A 27931-nucleotide genomic window follows, 5' to 3' on the forward strand; every position below is an offset into this window, starting at 1 on the left:
AGGACACCTGGGACAAAATTGTAGACCTGTACAAGGGTGTGATGACCCAATTGGTCTCATGTTACAATAAGGTATAAAAAAAAAACAGTAGTTACTGAAGAACTAATAAAGATCTAATAAGAAACTAATGACTAAAGCACAGACATTTAGAGTAGTAACTGACAAACTAATGAAGAACTAATGAGTTGTGGTTAGGGCAGTGGCGTCATTAGGCCGATTTTAGGGGGGCTTCAGCTGCAGCCTAAAATGTTTTAAGTCCCCCTAAATAATTTGATATTTTCTATTGATTTTATTTTTTTGTTATTGTTGTTTTTTAACAAAAAAAAATCTCTGCCAAATTTCATATAATAGGGCAAAAGCAGGCTAATAAGCAACCCAATAAGCAGGCTAATACTAGCCTACTAGTAGTAGTAATAATCACAAGAAGAATAATGATGATAGTAATAATAATAGGCTAATTAATAATATAACAGTAATTATTATATAATTGATCGCTGTCCACTGGACAGAATGGTTGCAGAGCTTGAGCAGCGGTTTTGCAGTGTAGATTGTTTGTACCTTTGTAAATTTAATGGTGGCCTAAAATAATTGAGTATCCCTACTAAATCTGTCCAAAAGTGGGAAAGTCTAACCGTGGTTCTTGTTCGGTATTTGGTTTTTGGAATTTATTTATTTATTTATTTTTTTGAATGTCTACTACATTCATTCATATCCTGTGCATCTCCAGGGGGCTGTAGTTACTTAGCGTCATCAGATCTGGTAATGATCTACTTTATTTAGAACTTTTTAACATTATTACTATGTTGGTATTATTTTTGCAAAGGTGTAGCTGCGACTTGGACTTGAGACCTGACTCAAGATGATTTTAATTCCTTGACAATTGATTCCATGACTTGACAATAGCTTCAAAGACTTGACTTCAATAACTCAGGACTTGTTAAAATAGTGTTGTATTTGGGAGACACTAAATAGTGCTTATGAACTCTTAAGGACTCAAAATTTTTAACCTTCTGACTCGACGTGGCTTGTGTTGACTTGAGATTTGACTTGGACTTGCATGTCTTCAATTGAGACTTGACAGCAAAGACCTGCGACTGACTTATTATTTTGTATTTGTCACTACTCGGGCCGATAACCTTTCATCACCTTTAAATAGTCTATTAAGAATACTAATAAAAACACTTCAGGGAGAAGTAAAGAATTTTTTCAAATAAAATATTTACAAAGTCAGCGCAGTTGCACCCTATAACCTTTTTGAATTAATATGTATATGCGTGAGGAATGGAGATGCATGAAATCAGATGGCTAAAGCACAGTTTTTGCAGCCATTTTGGCTAAAGCACAATGTCTGCAGCCAGTTTGTGTATCATAATCACTCGCTCATGCACGTAAACTCACCCTCAACGTGATTCATTTTTGTGCCCTCTATGCTCGGTGAGGTGAAACACAAATGTTTTTAATGGTCCCCGGCTGTTTGGAGTGCTTACATATTGAGCATGTTTGTACGTGCTAGCCAGTTAGAGTAGGGAGTCATAATACTAATGTGTGGGAGTCACTTGAATGTCTGACATAAGGTATTTAACACACTGGGCGGATGACGTTAAAGCTATTTTTGCTTTGGTTTTGCCTTACCAGTCACATATAAGTATAAAAAGTAGTGCATTCAAGGAATGTAATCAAGTTAACCACATGTCTATTCTGTGATTAAACATGATTAATTTACCTTGGGCTTAATTAAGTAGACTTTATCTATTGAAGTACTATGATTGGCTTGAATTTTGTTCTAAGATAAAAGTAGTACATGTATGTTTCTTGAATAAATAAATATTTAAAAAACTGGTATTATAAAACTTTAACAACACATGAAGACACACGCGACAGACACACCAGACACAGTGTTCATACGGTAGACTCCTGGCTGCTGCCATCCCATTTCAAGCAATATCTGTCCTTGTAGCGGCAATCTTGTCCATATCCCCCACTCATAAGCAACATCAAGAAACTGACTAGTACATGCGTTGGTATAGGGCTGGTGATATGGACCAAAACTCATATCCCGATATATTTAGGTTGAGTTTAGACAAGTCAAAGCCAAGGATGCGTGCAAAGTTTAATTAAAATCTAAACAATCATATAGAATATCCACTTAAATTAATTATATTATGTTTAAATAAATATACAAAAATTAAAGACATAGTTTAGATTTTTTTACATGAAGTTGTATGACATCCCATGAGCAGGAACAGCGACTCACTCCCCACTTTGTGTCCTGAACCAAGTTATTTTATATTGTCATATCATGATACATTCCCAAAATATTGTTATACGTATATAACAATAAGGTCCATATCGCCCAACCTTATTGAAAAGTGAATCCTACCAAAATTTTAATGTAAAAAAAAGGTTTCACCGTACTCGTTTTTTGTGTGCAACACAATACCTCTTTTTAATGATTTTATGTTGTCTTTGCTCTTGTGGAGCACAAAAACAATATTCTATTTGTGTCTAAAAGTCAGTTTGACTCAGTGTTTTATTCCTCTGTGTTTCCAGAATCTTCTGTCTGAGAAGGTTGACCAGATGATGGAATGGTCGTCTCGCCGTTCTGTTGTGCGGATGAACGGAGACAAGTTCCGACGTTTTGTCAAAGCCCCACCCAGAAACTATTCTGTCATTGTCATGTTTACGGCCTTACAGCCTCAACGACAGTGTTCTGTTTGTCGGTAAGTACTGTACACAGTCACTCACAAAACTCAAGATAAGTTCAACAAGGACGGGCTGCTGTTCATTCGTCTTCCTTCTGTGTTGCCTTGAGTCAGTCAAACATGGGGGAGTCAACATCTCTTGCATAACACAATGTTAGAAGAGGTTCATTAACTCCACCAAATGTGTAATGTCTTCACTGGTGTTTATCTGTTTGAAGGATTAATGAAAAAGTTACAATCAGATTAGCATGGAAATGTTTTGTCATTTGTAGGTCTCAAGGGTAGAAAAAGGTGATTACATCTTTGCTGGGTTTCAAGTAACAAATAAAGAAAGGTACACATAAGCAAACAGAATTCTTGGTTTGATTAGGTGCATTATTTTAGTAGCAACCCATTTGAGATGGTGTAAAAAAACACAGTGAATTGGCATTAGCAGTAATATCCTGTAGCCTGTAGAAAATGGAATGGATGGAATGGCCTTTATTGTCATTATACAAGATGTACAACGAAATGTTGTTGTATACAAAGTATGAACCAGTGGAAAATCCCGCCACTGTACTATAGTCTGCCAAACCTTGAATAAGGCACTTGTATTGGCACAAAGCCACACACGGCCATGTAGGATAATTTAAGGTTTCATTAAAAACTGCATTTTCAAAATTTAAAAACTTATTTTACTAGTCTCTTCAAGTTGTCTGTATAAGTGTCGCATTGAGCATCCTTTGAAAGAAAAACATCTGATCTATAAGTGAATGCTTCAGGCCTTGTCCGTCAAGCTGCCGTGCTCATCACTGACAACTGAAATTGACCTAATGACATCGAAGTGAACTAATAACTAATTGTTTAATGGTGTTCTAATGCCCTTTGGGAATGAAATCGCCATTGACCTACTCCATGCTGATCTGGCCAGTCTAAACAGCCTCTGATCTAGTTTCATCAGTCACTTGATGACATCACTTATACATCATTCATGTCAGCACACTCTAGACCCTCTCAACTTGTTTCGTGGCTTTGTGTGTCTCTGGCTATTTTTTATTCCCATCGTGAAATATGTTTCATGAAGACTAAAGGAAGAGACTCATTATCTTTACATGAGTGACACAAAGCAAATATGTTTGGGTTCTCATTGCTACGCTGTCAAAATCAAATTAACCTGGGTCGCAGGATCATAATGAAGTCTGCGATTGCCAGAGCAGGTTGCATAAGGTTGTTCTCACATGCACACTCCTATTGACCTGACATTATTTTTTCTTCCTTATTTTCCCTACATATGTTGACATAAACCACCGCTTGATGTCATACATCCATAGTAGGTAGAAGAGTTATCCATTGTTTGCATAAATGTTCACCCCATTTAAACTAGTGGTGCACAGACTACAATTTTCTATCTGTACCCTGATGTTTTAACTGTATATTTCTAAAAATAGAAATGAAAAGTTTAGAAAATTGCTGTCCAAACTACTAAATATCAGTTCCTTTCTTTTGCTTTTCAACCTTTTTCAAAAAAATTAGCAAAACTTGCACACCAGGGTATCCTGCTGACCTGATTTGAGCCGCCTACTAAAAAATTCACAGCAGTATTTTGTGTTTACAAATAAAGGAAATGACAAAGTTTTATGTATAAACACACCATCATTTTCCTCGTAGCAGCTTTTCCACCACTAGGATTGTAATGTTTACAAAATGTTATGATTTAGCACAAGTTACAGAGGGAACGTTTTGAGTGTGACACAGTACCGGAAGAGACACATACACTGTGTGTATGTGATGATTGTACCAGTTGCAAAGTCACCTGAATGCAGCGGTTGTGTTTCAAGTCATTGTAGTATATTTATATTAAAAACATATGTTTGAGAGGTCAGTTTTCTCTGGTTCATTAGTATTCATGCTGCAATGTCAACATGATGACAAAAGAACACTCGAAGCAACTTAGAGAAAATGTTTCTTTTTAGGACAGGAGATGGTTACAAGAAGATTTTCAAGTCACTGGGCATCCCATAATTAAGAAATGAAAGGATATGGTACTTTTCTAAAACTCCACCAAGACCGGAACTAGTGTGAGCCTACAATGGGGATTTCAATCTTGCGGAACGCTTCTGGCGGTCGCAAGGGTGTCGCGACAGATTCAGTGTGAGCCCGGGGTAATACTTGAGGCTATGCTCCAGACAACTCCAAACACTATTCATCACCACAAACATCCCCACTGTGAAGCGTGATGGTGGCAACATTATGTTGTGGAGATGCAGCAGCAGGTCCTGGACGGTTAGGAAAGGTCGTGGGGAACATGACCAAAAAAGGGCAAATCCTGGAGGCTAATCTGTTTCAACCAGCAAGAGAACTATGGAATGCCTATGGAGAAGATGTATTTTCCAACAAGACAAAGACCCCGTACTGCAAAATCTACACAGACTTAGTTCAAAGACAGCAAGGTAATTGTTCTACAGTGGCAAAGTCAAAGCCCATATCTGAAGTCAATCAATAATTATTGGTTAGATTTAATAAGAGATGTTCACGCCTGATGCTTGCGAACCTGACAAGAGTTTGAGCCATGCAAGGAGAAATAATGAAAAATAAATTGTCCAGATGTGTCAGTCTGATTGAGACGTTTCCACACTGACAAGATGCATCGACTGAATACTTACTTCTGAAAGTGAAGTGTTCCAATGCACACAAAATGAAGAAACACATGAATTACTTTTGTAACAGTTTCCTGGGAAAAATGGTGAATTATCTGACAGAAGCACAGGTGTGGCAATATGTTTGACCATGACTGTGGGCACAAGTGGACAATGATCAGATTTGACATGAATATTATGGATTTGTGATATTATGAAATTCTTATTTATGTTACGTTATGAAAAGTATTTACATGGGGGCTGATGTAATCCTTCACAGTTGATTGCGAGTTTCATCTTACATTAGTCTAAAAACTGAATCCACTTCAAAACGGCCCTGAAGCTAAGCTGAACACTGGAGCGATGCATCAATGGTAGTTAGCCTTTCTGCTCCCTGTGATTGACTGGCAACCCCACCTCTTGCCCAAAGCTCAGTTGGGCAGCTCGACCCTGACCCTGAACAGGATAAGAGAAAATAAAATGATTTAATCAAATAATATTATGTTTTTCTCCTTGGCACCATATAGGCAAGCAAATGAAGAATACCAAGTCCTGGCAAACTCATGGCGCTACTCCTCTGCTTTCTCAAACAAGCTCTTCTTCACTGTAGTGGACTATGATGAAGGAGCAGATGTTTTCCAACAGGTGACTATTACTTTTTTTATACTTCGTGTGTATTATCCGTTATTTAGTTTTTGTTTTTTCTTTCTGAATGTGGTTGTCCACATACAGTATTTATCCTTTCAGTAAATTTAATCTAGTGTTTACCTTCCATACATCCTACACACACATGATTTTCAGCAGCAACATCCATCACTTTGTGATTGTGGTCTGAACAGGTCCTTCACTTCATGTTAGGTTAATTGGCGACTACAAATTGTCCATCGGTGTGAATGTGAATGGTTATTTGTCTATATGTGTCCTGTGATTGGCTGGCGACCAGTCCAGGGTGTACCCCGCCTGTCGACAGCTGGGATAGGCTTCAGCATACTCGCAACCCTCGTGAGGATAAGCGGTATAGAAGATGGATGGATGTTCAACTTCCATCAAGATCTGTTTAAAAATGACTGTTTAACAGAAAAGTGGTTTTCTTTTTTTCACTAAAAATAGTATCCTCCAAAATGATATATTTTAGAGCTGTAATTTTAATACAGTGAAACCATAACATTTTTGCCAAAAGGTATCACATCTCATTCCGGCCCGTGCCTAATTCCAATTTAGGTTTAAGTCACCAAATACAGTTCCTTTCCCTGTAAAGGGCTCGTACACTACAACAATTTCCTTTTTAAGGGGACCTATTATGATTTTTCCACTTTTCTGACCTATAAATGTAGTAGTTATAATGTTGTATTCTCATGTTAAATGATGCCAAAGTTTCAGATAAGGAGGTTTGTGTATTTGGAAGTGAGCCCTGAAATAAGTTTGGGATGGCTCAAAACGTTCGGTTTCAAAAGGCGTGGTAAAACTGCCGGTTCATATTTAGGAAGCAATTTGGGCATGTGACCAATCAGTAGGTGGAATAAATTAAAACAGACCGTTTTGGTAGGAAGCACATATCAAAGGAAATACAGCTGGAATAGGTGCAAATTCTGAAATTTCTAAAAGGTTTTCTGTGTGGGTTATTATGTGCAACTGCTCCACAGGAGTCCACAACTCAATACAAATGGTTGAAAAATGAGAATAATCGGTCCTCTTTAAAGTTTTTATCTCTCAAATGTCCCTGCAAAAAAGATGAGGGCAATCTGGGTAAACAAGGAAGCAACCATCGTTTGAAATGACAGGAAATATAGAAATTTAAGTCTTGGAAGTTTAAAATAGATAAAATAGATGCTCACTTAATAAATCTGTTTTGTTGTTTGCTTGAGTCGCTGTCTTGGTTCTTTAGCCTGATTTATTGTAGTGTTCAATGGACATTAAAACCCAATCTCAATACGTTTTATATGCTTTCTGTGATTATTGCTATTTTTTTGTATTTAAACACTGTGTCCATTGTATGCCCATTTCCATGCGCATAGTCCTATTAAGAATGATTGACATCATTTTGAGGACACCATTTAAAGTCGATTCTTGAATACATGCAAATGAGACAGATTTGTTTAGATTAATTATAGATAAATTATCAGCAACTACAGTGTAACAGTTAGATAAGTGAAGAAATGAAGCCCAACCGAAGCTGTTGGAGGATTTCTCATGCTGTGCGGCTGACTGTCAGCTGGCAAGTCCTGGTTTGGTGCATCAGGTCCTGGAGGCACTGAATGCATCAAAGAAATGATCAAATCAAAAGATTATTGTGATATCTTGGAGCAAAATGTGTTAGCCAGTGTCTTATAAACTCGTTTTCAGGCAGAGATCTCAGGTCGAAAGGAAAACCACCGGGCAGAATGAAAGCGTAGTTGGGGGGCGGGGGAAGCAATGAGTCTTGACCTAAATAAGTATTGAAATCCTTTGGAGAGGTGAAACTTTCCACTGCAAAAAGGACTTTTAAATAGCTTGAACACACAGTACTGAGAAAATGGTAGATAGATCCAGCAGACACATGCAAAGGGATTTCAGATTTTCATTATAGTTCATCTTTTCATTTTTCTACAGAAAAATAATTATGGGATATGCTTTCAAATACACTCAACTCATAACCCGTCTGTTGAGGTTGTTGATTTTGGCATGTGAAATGTTGGCCCACTCCTCTTCAATGGCTATGTGAAGTTGCAGACTATTGGGAGGAGGTGGAACACTGCAGACCATGGAAGAAGTGGGAATTGTGTACAATAGTAACCTGTTGTAATTAATGTAATTGTCAGTTACTGTACATACATTCTGTTCCATTTTCTATACCACCTATCCCAGCTGTCTTTGGGCTAGAGGCGGGGTACACCCTGGACTGGTCAATCACAGGGCACATATAGACAAACAACCATTCACACTCACATTCATACCTATGGATAATTTGGAATTGACAAATAACCCAGCATGTTTTTGGAATGTGGGAGGAAACCGGAGTACCCAGAGAAAACCCACACACTGACGGGGAGAACATGCAAACTCCACACAGAGATGCCGAAGCAAGTCTTCCTGATCTCCTAACTGCATGGCGTACATGCTAACCATTGTTTGCTGTCCATAACATATACCTGCCAATGCCATAATCTCGCTGCACCATGGGCCACTCGATCCACAACATTGACATTGAAAACCGCTCTCCCACACGATACCTGGCCGGTACAGTGAAAACCATGATTCAGCCCTGAAGAGAACACTTGTCCAAACTGCCATACAGCAGTGAGTGTGAGCATTTGCCAACTAAAATAAGTTACAGTGATGAACTGTAGTCAGGTTGAGAGCCAGATGAGCTTCTCTGAGACGGTTTCTGACAGGTTGTGCATAAATTCTTTAGTTATGCAAACCAAAGTAGTGGATGGCCTCAGACATCTTGGAGGTGAAGATGCTGGAGGTCCTGGGCTTGTGTGGTTTCATCTGGTCTCTCAACACCCTTGGAGACAGCGTATGGTTTCAGTTCATGCGCAACAGCTCTGTTCAAGTGGCCTTTTATTGTGGCCACAGCGAGACACAGTGCAATAATCATACTGACTCTTCAGGATCTTGATCTACCACACCTGTAAGGTGGATAGAATATGTTGGAAAAGTGCTCTTTAACATAGATTTAAACAGATTTGTGAGCAATATTTGAGATAAACAGAAACATGGGAGAAAAAACACAAGTGTTGCATTTATATTTTGTTATATGGGTGTGAAGCACAATGGTACAGCTATAAATAGTATCAAATCCAGCCTTTTGTCTTTATTGATTGCAGGACCACATGTCACTTTTATAATATACAGTATATCTGTGTACTCTATATTAGTTAATGTCGCCGTTATTTTTTTTGTATTTTTGTTTTCTGTAGCTAAACATGAACAGCGCACCAACCTTTATGCATTTCCCGGCTAAAGGAAAGCCAAAAAGAGCTGACACATTTGACCTACAGAGGATCGGCTTTGCTTCAGAGCAGCTGGCCAAGTGGATTGCAGACCGCACAGATGTCCAGGTATGTTATATAGAAGATGTATTTAGATATGTGGGGTATTGAAGTAGGGGACACCCTTCTTAGCAAAACGACAGTCGCCTTGCTGACAATTATATAGCAAATAGCATGGCAAAATCCAGAATACGCTGTGATTGTAATATTTTATACAGAAACACTTCAGATTTATGACATTAAATCAGGATATTATTAACCGTATAGAAGGTGGTTTTGACAACAAAACACAGTCGTTGTCTATTGACAGTCAGCCAATTAAAGTAAATACTAGCTTTGGCAGAACAAGTGTTGTCTCATCTTTGTTCCATTATCTTGGCAATGCCTGCCAAACATCGAGATTGAACCCCCACACTCTGAGATTTTATGTTCACTCTTAAATTAATGTCTGGCTGAAAATCATGTAAACTGATATTTTCATCATGTCTCAAGGAGAAGATTAGATTTAAGTAAAAAAAATCAAGAGTTGTCCGCCACAGAAATAAATGCTCATTCAAAGTGAGTTTATACTGCTTAAGATCACCTCTCATCTGAAAGGTTTATTTCATTGCTAAACGGACCAGGAGATTACGTATGTATATAAAATAGTGTTTAATCTCATTTGGTCCAAGATTAATACTTAATACCAAAACTATAAAAAAACAAATACCTGGGACATTGCCAATGTAAGGATATCATTATGAAGTCTCCACAAATACAAAAAAAATAATTGTACATATACTTTTTTTTTTTTACAGTGTCCGTAAGAGTAAAAGATTTGTTTCATGTCTCTTCTAGATTCGTGTCTTCCGTCCTCCTAACTATTCAGGTACCATTGCTTTGGCTCTGTTAGTGTCGCTGGTTGGAGGTCTGCTCTATCTAAGGAGGAACAATTTGGAATTTATATACAACAAGACTGGATGGGCCATGGCGGCACTGGTATGTGACACTGCAACACACACTGCTTATGAAATGTATAACATTGTATAGAACCAACATAGTTGTAATTCATATCTGTTTTTCCATTTCCTCCTCACTTAGTGTGTGGTTTTTGCAATGACATCCGGTCAGATGTGGAATCACATCCGAGGACCCCCCTACGCTCACAAAAACCCACAGAATGGACAAGTGGTATGTGTCACATGAGACATAAACTCACAACTCAGACCCTTTGGTTCTAGTGGTTCTGTCTAGCTGTTCCCTGTAGGATGTTCCGATCGGGGTTTTATGCTGCCGATACCTATCCCGATAATCCATGAGTGAAATCGTCTGATATCGATACCAATGCCAATCACATACATGCAGTGTAAATGTTTAAATGTACGACTGGTTATATTTGGGGTCACCAAGGTTTTTTCTTGTGAGAGCTATTTCTACAAAATGGAAGAGCTACTTTTATTTATGAATGCAATTATTTTCATAGCTTATTTCAAGACAAACAAAGCCAATATGCTTGGGTTACCAGAACATTAACACAATGCTTGTATCCACAACTCATGTTTTGGATTTCACAATGAATTTATTTGTAGTCTTCTCACATTATTAACTGTAAACCTGAATGAAAAGCAGGTTTGCCTACCTCTGCTGGGCCTCTCCAGCCGCATCCGCTGCCTTCTGAACCGGCTCCCTCTTCTGTGCCTGGAGACTAGACAAAATGCTTGCACTCATCCGTCAGCTTTGCACCACTGGTAAAATCAGTGTATAATGCACATTTCAAGCGCGGTCACTCGTCATGGTCCAAACGAACTGTGTGCACTCATTGGTCAAAGGGCACGCGCGTGACACGTCGTCTGTAGGCTGACACAGCCCTGCGCACAAGTTCCTCCTGCACTAAAAGTGCTATATAGTGTCTGCATGCTCCCAAATTTGTACTGAGGCAATGCTCATCCCTAAAATTTGCCCACACTTGCAAGTACAACGGGTTGAGACCCGGACTTTATAGACGCTTCCTGACTGATGATTACATCACAAGCCTCAAACTCGCCACATCCTGCCAAGTGCTCGCCCCCAAATAAGGCATCAATCTAAAGCTGTTCAAAGCGCCACCACTGTGAGACATTTTTGCACTGAAAATGCACTGTGGTAAAAATATTTTAGGATTAGCATCATGAGATTTGTTTATACATGCACAGTTTCAATTTAAATTATGCATCAAAGTGTTGTTGGTTTTGCAAGTAATGCCAACTCATTGAAAAAAAAATGTCAATATCATGGCTTCGCCTACCAGGTCACATTGTATTCCTGAAACAGTCACTTCATCAGTCATTCTTGTCATATACAGTACCCACCATGCTGCATCGCTTCTGGAGCTTCTAAGCCAGATCGCCTCTCCCCAAACACACCAAAATAAAAACAGAAATCACAATATAAGATCCTCTGTAAATGGCCCTCATTTTATATATTTCCACATTTTCCTCACATGCTGTCCACCTTCCCTTCTTCTACCAATGCCATACTCATATCACACACTCTCACGTCTCTCTAGCAGTCTATATTAAAAATATATCTCTTATCATGTCTGCCCCCCCCCCCTCACACATTTTTTTTGTTACTTCCCCTTACATCCTTGTCTAATCTTCCACTCCCCTCCCCTTCTGTGTCCGACTCCCCAGACGGTGTAATTCTTTCAAAATGATGAGCAAGTCAGTCCAGGTAGACGTTATTGAAAGGATTTGTCAACTGACGTATAGCACAAGCCACAGATACAATTTTGTTGAGCTTCTCACTATGTAGTCACGGAAAATGCTGCCTGTTCAATTTCTGCTCGCACACAGACACACAAACAATGGGACAGAAACACTATTGTGTTGCAACAAAAATATAGCAGACTCAGAAAGGTGTGTCATTAACACACCTTGGATTGGACCACCGACAGACAGGGTAAATTAATCGAATGGTTTAAACTCAACCTACTGATAGTGCACATCAAAGATTTTGATACCATTTTCATACCGAGTTACGAGGGATCACAAGTATGATGGAAGAAATTTGTTGCTGTTGCAACATTGTCACTTTTAAAAATACACTGCTAATATTATGCTTGTCAAAGTGGTCCCACTAGCTAGAAGTCCGATCAAGTCCCAAATCGGTAGCGTCATCGCATCATCGTCATCGCAGCATCATCTCAGTGCCCTGAGAAGCCCATAATGGTGCCTGTGTTCATCAATGTAAAGTGAAAGTAGGTGTATGTTTACTCACCAAAAGTAATTTCAGTATGCTTGAAACCAGCAATACAATGTTTGCACATTAAATTATACAGGACTTACCTAATGTGGAAATTAGGGACCATAATTGTTAAGTCATCTGTCGGCAACAAGCCAAAAGCTCTGTCTTTGTCGTCCACACATACGGTGTTCCAAAATCGCCGATGCGTTCCAAAATCTTCACCCTGGACAAAAAGGACAAAAACCTACATTTGTTTGTGGACGAAAGGCCAAAGGGCTCAGAAAAATATGCGTTTTAAAAAAAAACCTGTGGGCATAGCTAGGCTGCCGTTCTCTTCGATTGCAGGGTGTTTTTTGCAGTTTTCCACTGCATCTTTTTAAAAAGTTGAAAAGCAACCACCCCCAAAGAGCCAAGCAGGTACTGTGCATTGAAAAAGCTGCAATAATATAATGCGGACCAATTCTAATATTTGATTCAGTTTCTCTGGCTCCCTATCAACCATTTCTTTGTTTCTACTCTATTAGCTGAAGACATTTCCATATTTCCAGCTGATTTCACATGATGGGGCGAAAACATCTTTTTGGCAGTTGCTGCTTGGAGCTGTCACTGTGCTACAGTGAAGCTGTATTTTACACTTTTATTGCCCTGCATGTTGGAGACTTTCAGCTCTCACAAGGATAGTGCTATGTTTTGCTGTCAGTGTACATGTGGGGTAAGCTTTTTCTTAAACTTGTGTGTCTCTGTAAACCACCAGGGAGGACTCAAGCTGTTCAGTGATACGGCAAAACAAATTGACCGTTGGGCCAGATATTTGTTGTTGTCATACCAGTGACTTTCTAGTTAGATGAGAAAGGTATTAAAAGAACCGGTGTGCATTGAAATAAAAGTGAATTCTATGTAAATAAGTCAATATGGCTATTTTCTGGTTGTGGACCAAGTCGTATCCAAGTAGTAAAATGACCTCTGATTACAGTACTGCGAGTTGAGCTATTCTCAGACTATTCTGTTGCATGTGCGGTGAGAAAAAGAAAAGCCATCACTATGGAAGTGAAAATGGACAACATCAGAACGCCCATCAATAGTGTCTTTGCTTTTTTTCTGTTTGTGTTGTCTACCATTAAGCATAACTATGGTATAGTTGACCATGTAAAAGGATCTGCTCTTACTGGATGAAAGCCACAGAAATGTTACCGAGATTGAAAGGTTGCTTGTGCTCTGGAGGACTGGTTATTTTTCCAGACTAGTGAATTTTGATTCATTTTCGGGATAACATTCAATTTCCACCAAATGTCAACTTACATCAGTCTATCAGAACACGTATTTAATCCGACGACCACCTGTAATAATAAAAAATACATTGAGTGAACCTCACCAGCAATAATAGAGTATTATTATAGCAATTTTTCTATTCCCACTATCAAATTTTACACTTTTCAGATTGAGTTGAGCAATGCCGTAATGTTTTATTTGTGGGTAGGTAATCTTTTTTTAGATCGTTAATAACTTATTCTGTTTTTAATGATTGCCATGTTTAAAAATGGCTTAATTAGATCCAGGGTAATTAAACAAGACTTCCTGTTGAGTGTGTAAACAGTCAAATGCATGATCATGATATCATTACAGGAAAAGACATCACCTGTATCACTAAAAAAAGGCTACAGGTGGTCCTCGGGTTTCAAATGAAATGTGTTCATAGGCTTTGATGTAAGCCAAGTTTTAGTCTTCCAATAAGTTGGAACTTATGCCGAAATCATTCCTGCTGTACACAGAGCACATATCACATTTTGTAATAGAAATTAAATTCAATAATTTAATGAAACAGAAATAAAAAGTGAACTTACCTTTATTCCTGTGGTTGCAGGCCTTCCCACCTTTTGAAAATATTTTCTATTGAGCATTCAGTAATCTTTATCCTTGAAGGGGAACTGCACATTTTAGGAATTTTGCCATTCACAATCCGTATGTGAAATATGAACACATGTTTATTTCCCTTTTCTGTGCATTCTAGAATGTGAAAATTAGTTATATGAGCTAGCTAGCAACAAGCATCATGGGAAATAGTGTACCTATTTTGACGCTAAAGCCCTCACAAAAAAGAAAAACTTGCCAAAATGCCAACAGTGTTCCATTTACATCCTTGATTTGTATATTAACCAAGATACAGCCATATTATTATTTTAGCAGCTAACGTCAAAAACCTTTTTTAACTTTTTTAACTAAGGCACTAAATTGTTGAGCTGTGCCTGGCGCGTATTCTCACGTCAGTGCATGCTGTAACTGCGAATGCGATTCTTATGTTTATGGACCAGAACTATGTTTTTAATTAACTTATGAACATAACACTGTCACAATGATTGACTCCTGGATGAGGCGGTTGTAAGTATATTTAATTTTGCCTAATTTCTTGACAAGTAAGGCTACCCTACTTAGTTTTCCGGTCTGGCTGCTACTGTTGACGGCTGCACCAATGCAATTTTTTTCCTTGGTATTGACACGTGAGCTGTTACTTTAATATACTTTTGACTTATACCGCAACCCATTTAGAAATCAGTTAGTTGTTGCCTGTTGCTACCATATTGTAAAATACATGAGGCCATAACACAACGTGTCAAATCAATCCAATTCACTATAAACACCAAATCTGGTCAAATAATAATTGGTAAATTATACAATAAACAATATCAAAGTCTACTTTCAGGATTATCAACTAAGCGCCAAGCAAAGTTGACAATACCATTAACTTTCCTTAGCACTCCTTGTGTACTTGCATAAAGGTGCTCTGTCATTGATTTCTCTTTCTCTGGTACATACAGTACCTGATAGAACCTCATTGTGCTGTGCCACACAGCCTTGCAGATCATTATGGTCAATTCTCATAAAGACAAACTTTTCAATAGAAATCAAGAACATTATTTCACCTCCTATCACGCCTTCATCCTGTTACGTACCCACCTTCTGCTTGTTGACGTTTCATTTCTTACGCTTATCGTCTGAGTACCTACTGACCTTTTGCAAGCTAAACAAACACACACTCACACTTGCGGCTATTTCCAAGTTTACATGGCCTCTGGCTATATACAGCGAACACGATTGTGGTTTGGATTAACAGACAGAGAGCAGTAAACAGAAAAGATTTTCAAAGGAATTATACTCATTGCCATATGTGTAATACTAATATGACTGTGTAATTTTTAATTGCCACTTATATTGTTTGTGAGATGAAGCAGTTCACCACCATTTACCTTTAAAGGGGACATATTATGCTTTTTCCACTTTTCTGACCTATAAATGAAGTTAGAATGTTGTATTGTCGTGTTAAATGATGCCAAAGTTTGCACATTTGGACGTGAGCCCTGAAAGAAGCTTGGGATGACTCAAAACGCTCGGTTTTGAAAGCCGTGGTTAAACTGCCCCTACATGATGTCACAGAAGGACTGACTTCCTTACATATAAACACTTCCCGCCCCCAAGCTCTGCTTCTCCGCCCTTCACAAAGCACTGCTCCGCTGTTTACTTGCTAGTAAAGCCTGGAAATTGAATGCCACATTTGTTTACATTTCCTCAAGACACCACCATCAGGCACAAGTGGTTGGAGTTCCTGATTCCCTACCAGCAAAAGAAATGCATTTTAATCTGTCAACGGCATTTCACACTGGACTGTTTTGTGAACGTGGGCCACTATGCAGCTGGACTAGCTGACAAACTTGCTGAAGCCCTATGCCTTTCCGGTGTGAAGGGCAAGCAGTTAGTAACTATTTATCAGTGTCCTAACGGTGTTTATTTTTTGTAACTCTTATACCGTTCATCAACTCCTAAACAGTTAACGGCACAAACCGGATCTCTTTCTATGCAGCGTGACCAACTACAGATTCTGGAAGAACTAGAAAGGTTTCTATGCTGGTTATTGTGTGTAGCTGCTCTATAGGAGTCCACAACTCAATACAAAAGGCTGAAAAATGAGCATAATAGATCCCCTTTAAGAGTGTGGCCGTTAAAAACAGATACATGTGTTTATAAATCTTGTGTATATTAGACACCTGCTTTGTTCAGACATATCATTTTTCTGGAAGGGTTTACAAAAGGTTATATCGCCTGAGTAGACTTTTTCACCATACCATATTAAGGTTTATTTGTAAAATACTTAAAAACAAAGTGCTTTACATCAGAGATAAATATTGGATGAAGTTATGCATTGTCTCTGATTTTGAAATTTGATCTGATTGACTCGTACCAAGCAAGGATTACTGTCGGAAAACGTTGCTATGCTGTGCATAGCTAATATATTTTCTTTTTGTTTTATGGTGCTCATGAATATATAGTAGCTTTCATGTTCCCTGGATTGTTTAGCAAAAATTACGTGGTGATGAGATGATATTATGCTCTGCAGTGGTATATATTTTACATTTGTAAAGGTATAAAATAGAAACAATGTTGTTAAACTAACAAACATTGGTAAAATAATAATTGGTCAATTATACAATAAACAATATCAAATATTTTCAGCATTATCAACTAAGTGCAAAGCAAAGTTGACAATACCATTAACTTTTCTTTGCTTAGCTATAGAGGTAAGTTGCTGATGTCGTTGTCTTTTTGTTTTTTGTTTTTTTTTTACAGTTCAAGTGCACTTTTCTTAGTTTCACAGTTCAAAGCTTTCTATTGCAATGACATGTTTTTTCCCTAAACAATCCTATTCACAAGTATGCATTTATCTACTTTTTTTGTATTATACAGTAGGCATATGTGACTACAAAAGCTGAAACACACATTCAGCATTGCACACTAATGAATGGAACGCCTGCATTCTAATCCATCAGATTAATTGGAAGTGCCTGGCCATGGATTGAGGAATTTTTCATCCCAACCACTTCCCTTGCTTTAAGGCTCTAGATGCAGTTCTTCTTGTTTGCATGAAACATCGAAAGAGTGAGGTAGCAAAGAGTATAAAGTCATATTTATTTTATATTTCTAAGACTGCGCACCACAGAAAATTGAGGCTGCTATGCTGTCTGTGTGTATGTATGTGTATGTATATCTGTATTAGGGCTGGGTGATATATCAATATTTTCAATATATATATCAATATATCGCTATTTCTGTTAAGCACAATATCAAAAGCAAGCATATCCTTCATGTCTGTATGAACTGGATTTGATGCGGAGTTCTCATGGTTCAAGATTGCACCGCCAAAGTGCAAGCTAGTTCAGGCAGCTCTGTGTCTTCTGCTGCGTTTTTTGTGTTCAGTAGGGCTTTATTTATTACTTTCTTGTTGTTTTTGTGCCATGCTGACCCCTTAGGAAAGTTAGCAGCTATGGATGTTCATCTTTTTAGATTTGTAGCTTTTGCTACTTTGCTTTTGCATTTGCTCCAGTGTTTACAGGTGTTAGCTTTGAGCACCCTTTTGCTACGCCGAGCAATATACACACACACACATATATATATATATATATATATATATATATATATATATATGCACATATACACACCAATACCAATACCAGATTGGTCTAGCGACAATGCCACTGAGGAAAAGATAGGAAGCAGAACTGGAGGTAGCAGAGATGAGGATGCTGAGGTTCTTATTGGGAGTGACCAGGATGGATAGGATCAGGAAGGAGTACATCAGAGGGACATTACATGTTAGAAATGGTCTGTGATGGTTGGATATAGTGAATATAATGGTAGAACGATGATGCGTTTAGAGTTGCCAGGTAGAGGAAGACCAAAGTAGAGGTTTATGGATGTAGTGAAGGAGGACATGAGGGTAGTTGGTGTGAGAGAGACAGATGCAGAAGACAGGGTTGGATGGAGGAGATTGATTTGCTGTGGCGACTCTTGAAGGGAAAAGCCAATAGAGAAAGAAGAAGATCAACTAAGCATATCATACCATATAAAAAAAATGGTCACACGGCTAATAAATGGAAAAATTAAGCAGCAAAGTTCAAGCCTCTTGACTTTTGTTCTTTTCCTATTAAAATGGGGCTTTGTTGGTTGGTGAGTAAGGAAGGCATCTTGATAACAAGTCATAGCCCCTAGCTTGTGCAAGACAACACTGTTTGTAAGGGAAGACAAAAGTATCAACTTTAGCCCGGGGTCTTTGCCATCTTTATGTCTGCTTTCAAGTGCAAACATTCTTAATTTCCCACCAGCCAAGCAAGAAAAATGTGTCCGCCCTTTTACTCCTCCTTCTTTGTCATCTTCTATTCATATTTCCATCCTCATCCATGTATGACAGGAAAAGTAATGAACACGGGGGCAGTCAGTCAAGAGAAACAGACCTTAGATGTGCTGTAAACTAAGGTGCTAATAATGTATAGAGGCTTAAAGGAGTACCATACTTCCATTCATCCGTTTGCTCATTTCCACAAGACATCCACTTTGTCTTTCTTTCTTTCTCTCCTCAATCACTGATAGCTTGACAGCATTAAAGTTAGGATAGATTTATTACAGAAGTTTTTTTCTAACATTCTACTAGTCAAGGACCATGTTTGGTACCGTTTTGTACTGTTTTGTACGGTGGAACATCGGTTTGCATCATTAATCTGTTCCGATTAATAAAGGTGGGAAGGCCTGCATATACGATAATCGTATCAAGTTTTGGCGCAAAAAAAATGGCGATAATTAATCTCCAATCTCCAAATGGGGTACGCTGCAAAAAATGTTTGAGAACCAAACCTAACTGAGCTGTTATAATTTCTCCCAACCTATCAATGAAATCATCAAAATGTTAATGACCAAAATAGCTCAGTGAGTCCCCGCTTCTCACTGAAAAATATTAATTTCATGTTTAATGTTGTGATTTTAGTTTGCATTGCTGCTCAACTGCACTGTATCATCGGTTTCTAATATTTTGACTACCACTACACTTTAGGTCCTGCCGGTAAAAGTCATAGGAGGCATTTCTTGCCTGGGGATTAAAGCCATTTCATGCAGAATATATATTTTTTTATTCATTATTTTTGTGTTCATTTTTGGTTTACTATATTGTACTACGCCTTTGTCCTTATTGGCTGTTTCTCTGTGTTTCTTTTACAGAGCTACATTCATGGCAGCAGTCAGGCTCAGTTTGTGGCGGAGTCCCACATCATCCTTCTCCTGAGTATCCTTTCGCCAATATGTTAGTCTGCTTGCATCTTGTATGCAGCAAATTGCAAATCAATTAAAACACCCTCTGCAGTGCACAACAGCTCATTTGGCCTGCAAATGTATTCAATTCAACCCGCTAGGTTTGTTTTTTTCATTTGCTCTTCACACACCACTTAGGATGCCTTTTTTAAGTTTAAAAGCGCATACAAATTCTTCTATCTGCTGCATGTTTCCTTGGAGTGAAAGCGTCATCAAAGCAGAGTCTCCAGAAGGAGGCTACCTGCTACCTGTGGAGATTGCCCTCTTCTAACCTCTATGTTTCATTTGTTGTAAATTCAACCCCCAATGATAGGCCGTGTCTGTTTACCTGTTTGAAGTAGAATTTCTGTTGGTGTTTGACTACTTTTCTGTCTGCTTGCACATCAGTGTGTACTTGTACCTTTGCACTTCTGTATGCGTGTAGCTAATGATACCATTCACACCGAGCCGTAGTTTGTCCCCATGGGAAATAACAAGTCCAAGGTTGCACCTGCTACAGAGCTGCATTTGCTTGCCCAAGCTCATCCCTTTTATTTTGGCTCTATTTGTCTCCTTACTCCTTTTTTTTTTGTCCTTTTATTTATTTCATGTTTTTACTTGACTATTTGTGTGTGCATTTATATATTATATATACGTATAGGTCTGATTACAACCAGAATAATTTCCGGTTGGAATTCCACCAAAGTGGTATTGTCTTAATAGACATTAACAGCTTAAATAACAAGATTTAAATCTATCTACAAAAAATACTGGCATCATAGTATTTTTAAGGTGTGGGATATGTAATGGGTTGCCTTATACTACCCATCTGTAGGTTTGATACTTTTCTGTACAAACTGCGCCATTAACCAATATTCTCGGACACCTGCTAAGAGTAACTTGCCCCAGTTGGTCTTGGGGGCAATATATAGGAGTGAGTGTATAGTTTCCTTGACAACCATTCCCTAGATGCTGCTATCACCATGGGAATGGTGCTGCTGAATGAAGCGGCTATCTCCAAGGGAGATGTTGGCAAGAGGAGAAGTAAGTAGAAAAGCCGAGTTTTCAGCTTACCATCTTTTTGTTCTTATTTGTTATTTACGACACAGCACAGCTACACAATATGGATATGATGTGTTCCAAGTAGGAATGTGCAATAATATCAGTGTGTGAGTGAGACGTTTTTCGTCAAGCAGGCACACAATTAGCGAGGGGGATGGGGGGTGAGCAAGGTGTCCTCTCTCCGCACTTCCAATCCAATACCATACCTCAGGAAGAAGCCTCTTGGCACAGTTTCTATACCATTCTATTGCATATTGCAGTATTTGTCTTACTTTGCAAAGACAGTATTTATTGATGAAATGCATCCAGTGGCATCACAGTAAAAGAAGCTTAATGTGTTTATTACAAGATATTAGTTTGAGGGAAGAGCTACTGCATATATTGGTAATGGTTGATACTAATATCCGTTATGAAGTGCTGGACAGTATCGGATATCGGTCAGAAAGCCAATATCGAGTATCTCAAGCTCCATGCAAGATTAATTCCATTTATTCCATCCTCACATGATTGACTGCAGTGCACTGGTTCTAAACTGGGGATAATATCATTTTAAAGTTTTTAATACAGCTATCAACATCAGACTGGATAACATGTTTGTTTTATGCAAATGTTCTCAACACAAAATGGACCTCAGTATATAAAAAATAAACAAAATGTACAACATTCAGTAATTGGTAAGATGTCCATCACTCACATATCATTCTCTTCAAGCAAATAATGTCATAATAATAATTGTAATAATCTCATAAATATAATTGTGACTAGCATTACGGCTGCTCAGCGGACAGTGGACAAGTGTTTCGCCATACAGCGAGGAGACCCAGATTCCATTCCCCACTCGGGCATCTCTGTGTGGAGTTTGCATGTTCCCCCTGTGCATGCGTGGGTTTTCTCCGGGTACTCCGGTTTCCTCCCACATTCCCAAAACGTGCTAGGTTAATTGGTTACTCCAAATTGTCCATAGGTATGAATGTGAGTGTGAATGGTTGTTTGTCTATATGTGCACTGTGATTGGCTGGCGACCAGTCTAGGGTTGTACCCTGCCTCTCGCCTGAAGACAGCTGAGATAGGCTCCAGCATGCCCGCGACCCTCGTGAGGATAAGTGGTATAGAAAATGGATCGATGGATGGACTAGCATTACATAAAAAAATGTTTGCAAAAAACAGCCACAAACTGAATTAAAATAGGGTGTATGAAAAATCCCTTTTCCGCACGCACCATTACCACCACTATCATAGCAGTGTTTTGACAAACATATGAATCCTCGAGGATGTCCCCTCTTGCGACCCAGAACACGGTGAAGCTGCAATAACAGCCGCTAATAGCAGCCTGAGCAGCCGCAGCAGCATTTCAATTCTTAAGAGTTACGAAGTGAGTGACAAGAACATCCAATGCATGTATTTCTTTATCGTTTATTTAAATACACACACACACATTTTTTGTGATGTGCGGGGTGTTTCTGAACGCATCTCACGTTCTTGTAATGACAATGAGAAGGACAGGAAGAAGAAACTAGAGACGCATGGATTGGAGATACATAGGGTATGCAGTGTTGGAATTGTACTGCTGTGTGTGTTCAGGTCAGAATGAAGTTATAAAACAGAGTCAGACTCTGTTCTTCATACTATGTGCTCTACTGTGTGGATGACGTTTGACTCGAGATGTGCTTGCCCTAGTATGCATGCATCAATTACACCAAAAAAATTAACATAATTCATGAAATAAATTAGTTACCATCGTTAACGTGTTATTTTTGCAAGCACTGTTTAAGATGCTTTTACAGAGAGAAACACACAAAAACTCTCTTAACACACATTTTATCACACTTTTTGGTCATTCAACATGCAATATTTATTCTGTCAACTTTGACAAATAGCATTTCAGGCACAAATGTTGTGTGTGTGCTCGCTTACTTCCGTCTTTGTCACATTGACGTAAGCAGCTTGTAACCCCAATTTTGGTTCACAGTTCAAAACAACTGTATAAATAACAAAAAGAAATACCTGCAGTGCTCCAATAACGTCTTGAAAGTAGACGCACTACGCAACAACTCAATTCACCACGACAGTAAGATTCTCTTACTGGTTTTTAAATGTCTTAACGGCTTTGCCCCTTCTTATTTATCTGATCTGCTTTTACCATATCAACCCCCGCGGACCCTGCGGTCCTCCAGCACTGGCCTTTTAGCGAAACCAAAACCCAGAACAAAAACCCACGGTGAGGCAGCATTTAGCCACTATGGCCCCCACCTGTGGAACAGCCTGCCGGAGAGCCTCAGGACTGCGGAGACTGTTGATATTTTTAAAAGAAGATTAAAGACGCACCTTTTTAATCAGGCTTTTAACTAATATTGTTAAGCTTTTCTTATGTTTTCATCCTTTTAGTCCGATTTTATGTTCTTATTCTTCAGCTTTTAACTCCAGTGTTTTGTTTTTATCTTGTTAGTCCTATTTTATGCTCTTAATCTTCAGCTTTTAACTCCAGTGTTTTGTTTTTATCTTTTTAGTCATATTTTTTGCTCTTGGTCTTCAGTTTTTAACTCCAGTGTTATGTTTTATCTTTTAGTCCTATTTTATGCTCTTAGTCTTTAGCTTCTAACTCCAGTGTTTCCTCAGGGGGGTCCTCCACACTAGGGGCTGTTCGGGTATGCTGAGGGGGTGCCATCCTTGGGTCCCTTCGACACGGCCGGCTGGGGGTTCCTCCCTTTAATGTGGGGGTCCGCCCGTCTATCGGAGTTGGGGGGCCCGGGTGCTGGTCCTCCAATGGCACGGCCTGCAGCCCCTCCCAGTGTGGACGGCCCCAAAGGTGGCGTTTCCTTGTTCCTCAGTGCCATGCCATGTCTCCCTACTCTGTGTGATTGTGTGCTTGCGTGTGTGTGTGCGTGTGTGGGTCTAGTATGGAGGGTGGGAAGGAGGGGCTTTCTTTTTGCTTCATTGTTTTCCTTTTTAATTGTGGAAATTGTTTTAATTCTGGAAAGCACTTTGTGTTGCATCTCCTTGCAGGAAAAGTGCTATACAAATAAAGTTTTAAAGTTTAAAGATTTGATTTGATTTGACAGTAGACACAAATAACCTTGGTCTTGTCAAGAGTGCCCTCTTCTTCGTCATTTTCTGCTCAATATTTGTTCCCGCTTGTGGCTCCACTTCAACTGCCACACCGCTGCATTTCCTAAAACTACTGTGTGGGTTGAGGGTTAAACAAGATGTGTGCACGTGAATTCCACATTAAAAAAATAGTGTCATTAAAGGAAGTGACTTCCACATTCCAACAGTCTGATGCTGTTTTCAAAAAACTTCAGACCAGAACACATCTTCAGCAGTGCAATTTCAACAATCTCTAACTTAACAAAGTTAAGTTCGGACCAACACTTCCTTACTGCCACTAGACAATTTTGAGGTACAATCTGAACATCACAATGTTGTGTCTGTATTATGTGTGTATTTTTGGTCTAAATAAACCGAAAGACAAAGACAAAAATAAGTGAATATTATTATACTAACGCAATTATTACTGCAGAGGTACAATTTTCTGTACTTAATTATGCTCAGGAATTCCAGGAAATACTACTCACAAAATGTCAATCCAACTTCAATTACATGGTGCCTTTGAACACGAACCCTCATTTCTCATAAGAACACGGTTGAAGTGTGATTCAAATGTTCTGCTCCCATTAAACACACTGGTGGTAGGCAATATGTGAATATGGGAGCGGTATAATTGGAAAAATGTTGTACAAGTGAATGTCCATTTACCACATACCATACCTTAATTCAATGCATGGTTTTCAAACAACTCAACCCAACAGATGTCTTCTCAGAACCCTCATTTTCGGAAAAAATGGCAATATTATTAAAGCAAGAGTTTAGAGTGTCCATGGAGGCGCAACAAACGATGGCATGACCCCAGTCCCCCTGTGAACATATCAACCTATCTTTGAGCCAGTTGCTGAACCGATAGTTCCTCCCGATGGTGAGTCCATCTGTGTGTGAAATAACAGCCTTCTTTCACTGCACTCAATCAGTGAAGCCCGTTTACAGTACATTTACGTTACAGCATAGGGGCCCATTAAGTAGACTGTAGTTAAAAATGTAACTGACTTGTATTGCACATCAATTGAAGGCTACAAAGTTCCCCCCCAAAAAAAGCAAGATGACAACATGTGACATTGCTCCCTGCGAATGCCAACCATCTTTGGCCAGATTGGGCAGCTGTTCTGAAGAGCCATCAGTGGAGCACTCCATTCACTAAAGGGCACATGACAGCCTGCTCATTTTTTTCTTTTTTTTTTTTTGCCAAAAAGCATTGGTGTAATTCTCCAAGCAAGATGAAGGAAAAGACTAAATGATTTGGCTCCAATTTACAGTGCCATTTGAGGAGAAAGCCAGGCACTCAAGGGTAACCTCATCAATAGCACTTTGTGCGACGATTGTGACATATTTACTTGGCTGTGCATTTGGTACCCGGGCCTTCAGTGAGGACATAACCACCTTAATCCACCTCTTGATACCACCACTATCACATTGCAATCATACAAACCGTAAATAGTGTCCACAACAACAATATCACAAGGCAATGTATTACTGAAAGTTACATTTCTGTGGAAGATGCCTGTAGATTTAGCACTCAGCCAAATGTAACAACCGTCAAACAACTCCAAACCTACAACGGAGGTGTTCAGAATCAATTTTTTCGAAGTTATTATCCTGTGAACGATGGATCGAATACAAGCTTGGTAGTCATAATGTTCTACCTATAATTACAAGCTGAAAGGAACATACTAGACATCCTTGGTGTGTAACTAAGGAACCTGGTATTTAATGTTCACATTCTGAATGTCCTTTTTTAGACCAAGACATCTCAGCCAAGTCAGCTTCAACAGCCGTCTATCAATGTTCTATACTACTTATTCTTGCCAGGATTGCAGGGAGAATAGACATACCTGTGCAGGGTGCACACACACAAATATTCACACAATAGCGTGGAGGTAAATGAAAAGCTAGATCATTCAGAATACTGCAGAATAGTCCGGCTGGTGATGAGCATGACTTGAAGGATTAAACTAACTGGGGGGGCATTTTTGAAAGAATATTGAAGCCTTTTCAATTTACAAGAATCTTTGCAAGATATTAACTATTAATGCCGATGTGTCATTCCTTTGCAGTTAGCTGCTTGGTGGGCCTTGGACTGGTCGTGTTTTTCTTCAGCTTCCTGCTTTCTATTTTCAGGTCCAAGTATCACGGATACCCTTACAGGTAACCATCGTAATCAAATTATTTTATGGATCAATCATTCATTTTATCCATGTAAGGTAGCTAAGTTGAAATACTATACATACTGTAGCGGATTGGATGGTAGGTTCAAGATAGAGCTGCAACAGTAATTGATGATTAATTGATGGTCCAATTAATCCGGAGCTATTTTGGTTTGATTACTGGAATTGTTTTTTTAGATTAAAAATGTCAATATTTGATTTCAGCCTCTCAAATGTGAGTATTTTTTAATTTGCGTAGTCATCCATGAAAGCAAGCAAGGCAAGTTAATTTATAGCGCACAATTCCTACACAAGGTCATTTGAACATTGCAAATGTTGAGGATTGGACTGTTTCAGATTTTGGCAGCATAAAACTAAATGTGTGTTTGATTTATATTGATTTTCTCTCAAGGGCAGTGGTATCCAAAGTACGGCCCGGGACTCAGCTTGTTTTTTTTTTTATTATCGTGGCACTTGTTGATGATTTCAGGGCACATACTATATAGGAAAGCGTGCTTCAGTCCTCTTATTACGGTACATGTAGCTTTTAGTAGTACCACAGTTCTGTGTTTCAACTGGGTTGAAGGCCTTTTAAGTCTTATGATTGTTGCCATGGGCCCATAAATGTGCTGATGAAAGTTGAAATTTGATTTGAAGAAAGGACATTTTTAGCAAAACATTCTTAAATTACCAGTAAAAGGCATTTGATCCCTTTTTTTTTTTCTTTGATGTGACTACCATAACAGACTAATGGCTTGCATGCATTTGGTAAATGAGACAGTCTTGAGGTTCATATGCTTCAACATGATGATCCTTTAAACGAAATATAGCGGAACATCTAAAGTTAAACGTAATATGTTCCAGGACACTTTTGTCGAATTTTCTAATTTTTTTTTTTTTTTTTCAAAAAATGATGAAAATAGATGTAATCTGTTCCCGTCTCAGGCTGTTGCCATTACAAAACCTTAATTAATTGTACAGACATTCTTAACGTCACACACGTGAATGGAAAAATATGTTATTAATATTGAGAAGTAAATCATCGTGTCCTAACTTTGATGGCAAATGCTCATCGCTAACAGTGTATTTGTGCAACTGTATTTAGAAGCATATTCAAGTGCTGACTGGTTTCTGCTTTTGTCAGTATCATCTCATATGATTTGCTGTATTTATTTGTCCTCCTTATATAACCGACGCTCCCCTTGTTTTTCAGTTTCCTTATTAAGTGAAAAAAAGGAGAAGAGGAGGTCAGAGAATGACTCCGAGGTGGTAGGTGACAAAAAGTAGAGAAGATACTTACTTGAAGAGGCAGAAGCAGCTTGGCCGTTGAATCTCCAGTTCATAATGTGGTTTTATGTTATTTTATTTGTTACTGTCATTATCTCGGCTAGCTGAAAAGAGAAAATGCTTCCTTACAATGGAAAATAAAAGTGTGTCACATATCTGTATTGCTGTCATTATTTCTTTTCACCTCTTATATGTTTAGAAAGCAGACAGTCATACAATACGGTAATCCCTCGTTTATAGCAGTTCCAATGTTCCAGACTTCACAGTGATAAGTGGATTTCTGCAAATTAGAATTTCTTCTCTTTAAGATGAATATTTTTTGTAGTTAAGGGCATAAAAAACGTGTTTGACCTTCTGAATACAGACATGAAATAACACCCCTATAGTCGCCTTTACGCTTGTAAAGGTTACCCAAAATAGTAGACAAAATTAAGAGTAAATAAGCCATTACAGACTTGTGCCACTGTGTGTTAGTATACAGTAAATGTGTTCCCCACTGGGACCCGAGTGAGGGACAGCTAGGAAGTGAGGATGGGGGTTCCCGTTTGAGTTTCAGCTTTGTGGGGTATACGTCCGCAACAGTAGCTTGTGAAAAACACTTATATACAGAAAAACACTTAAATACAGAAGAGACAGACAACAATATTCAAAGCTACTCGCAGCGAGGAGAGTGAAACAACATACCCAGTGACATGCCGCTCCACTCTGAGTATGCCATTCATGCTCCTCTC

The 27931-nt window shown here is 38.7% G+C and overlaps 1 protein-coding gene across 1 annotated transcript in view; it reads left to right on the plus strand.

The window, feature by feature from the left end:
• Positions 1–27369, plus strand: part of tusc3 (tumor suppressor candidate 3) — a 44674-nt gene extending 17305 nt beyond the window's left edge. Inside the window, exons 2-10 of the mRNA XM_058045962.2 lie at positions 2551–2720; positions 5845–5962; positions 9220–9360; positions 10129–10269; positions 10372–10461; positions 19531–19594; positions 20569–20643; positions 25824–25914; positions 27127–27369. Of these exons, the coding sequence (XP_057901945.2) occupies positions 2551–2720; positions 5845–5962; positions 9220–9360; positions 10129–10269; positions 10372–10461; positions 19531–19594; positions 20569–20643; positions 25824–25914; positions 27127–27142 (906 nt within the window). The 3' untranslated portion in view covers positions 27143–27369. The remainder of the gene's footprint in view (positions 1–2550; positions 2721–5844; positions 5963–9219; positions 9361–10128; positions 10270–10371; positions 10462–19530; positions 19595–20568; positions 20644–25823; positions 25915–27126) is intronic.
• The last annotated feature ends 562 nt before the right edge of the window (positions 27370–27931 follow it).

Source organism: Doryrhamphus excisus, linkage group LG9 (assembly GCF_037039965.1).
Source record: "Doryrhamphus excisus strain RoL-2023G ecotype Guam linkage group LG9, RoL_Dexc_Guam_v1.1, whole genome shotgun sequence".
Taxonomy (NCBI): Eukaryota; Metazoa; Chordata; class Actinopteri; order Syngnathiformes; family Syngnathidae; genus Doryrhamphus; species Doryrhamphus excisus.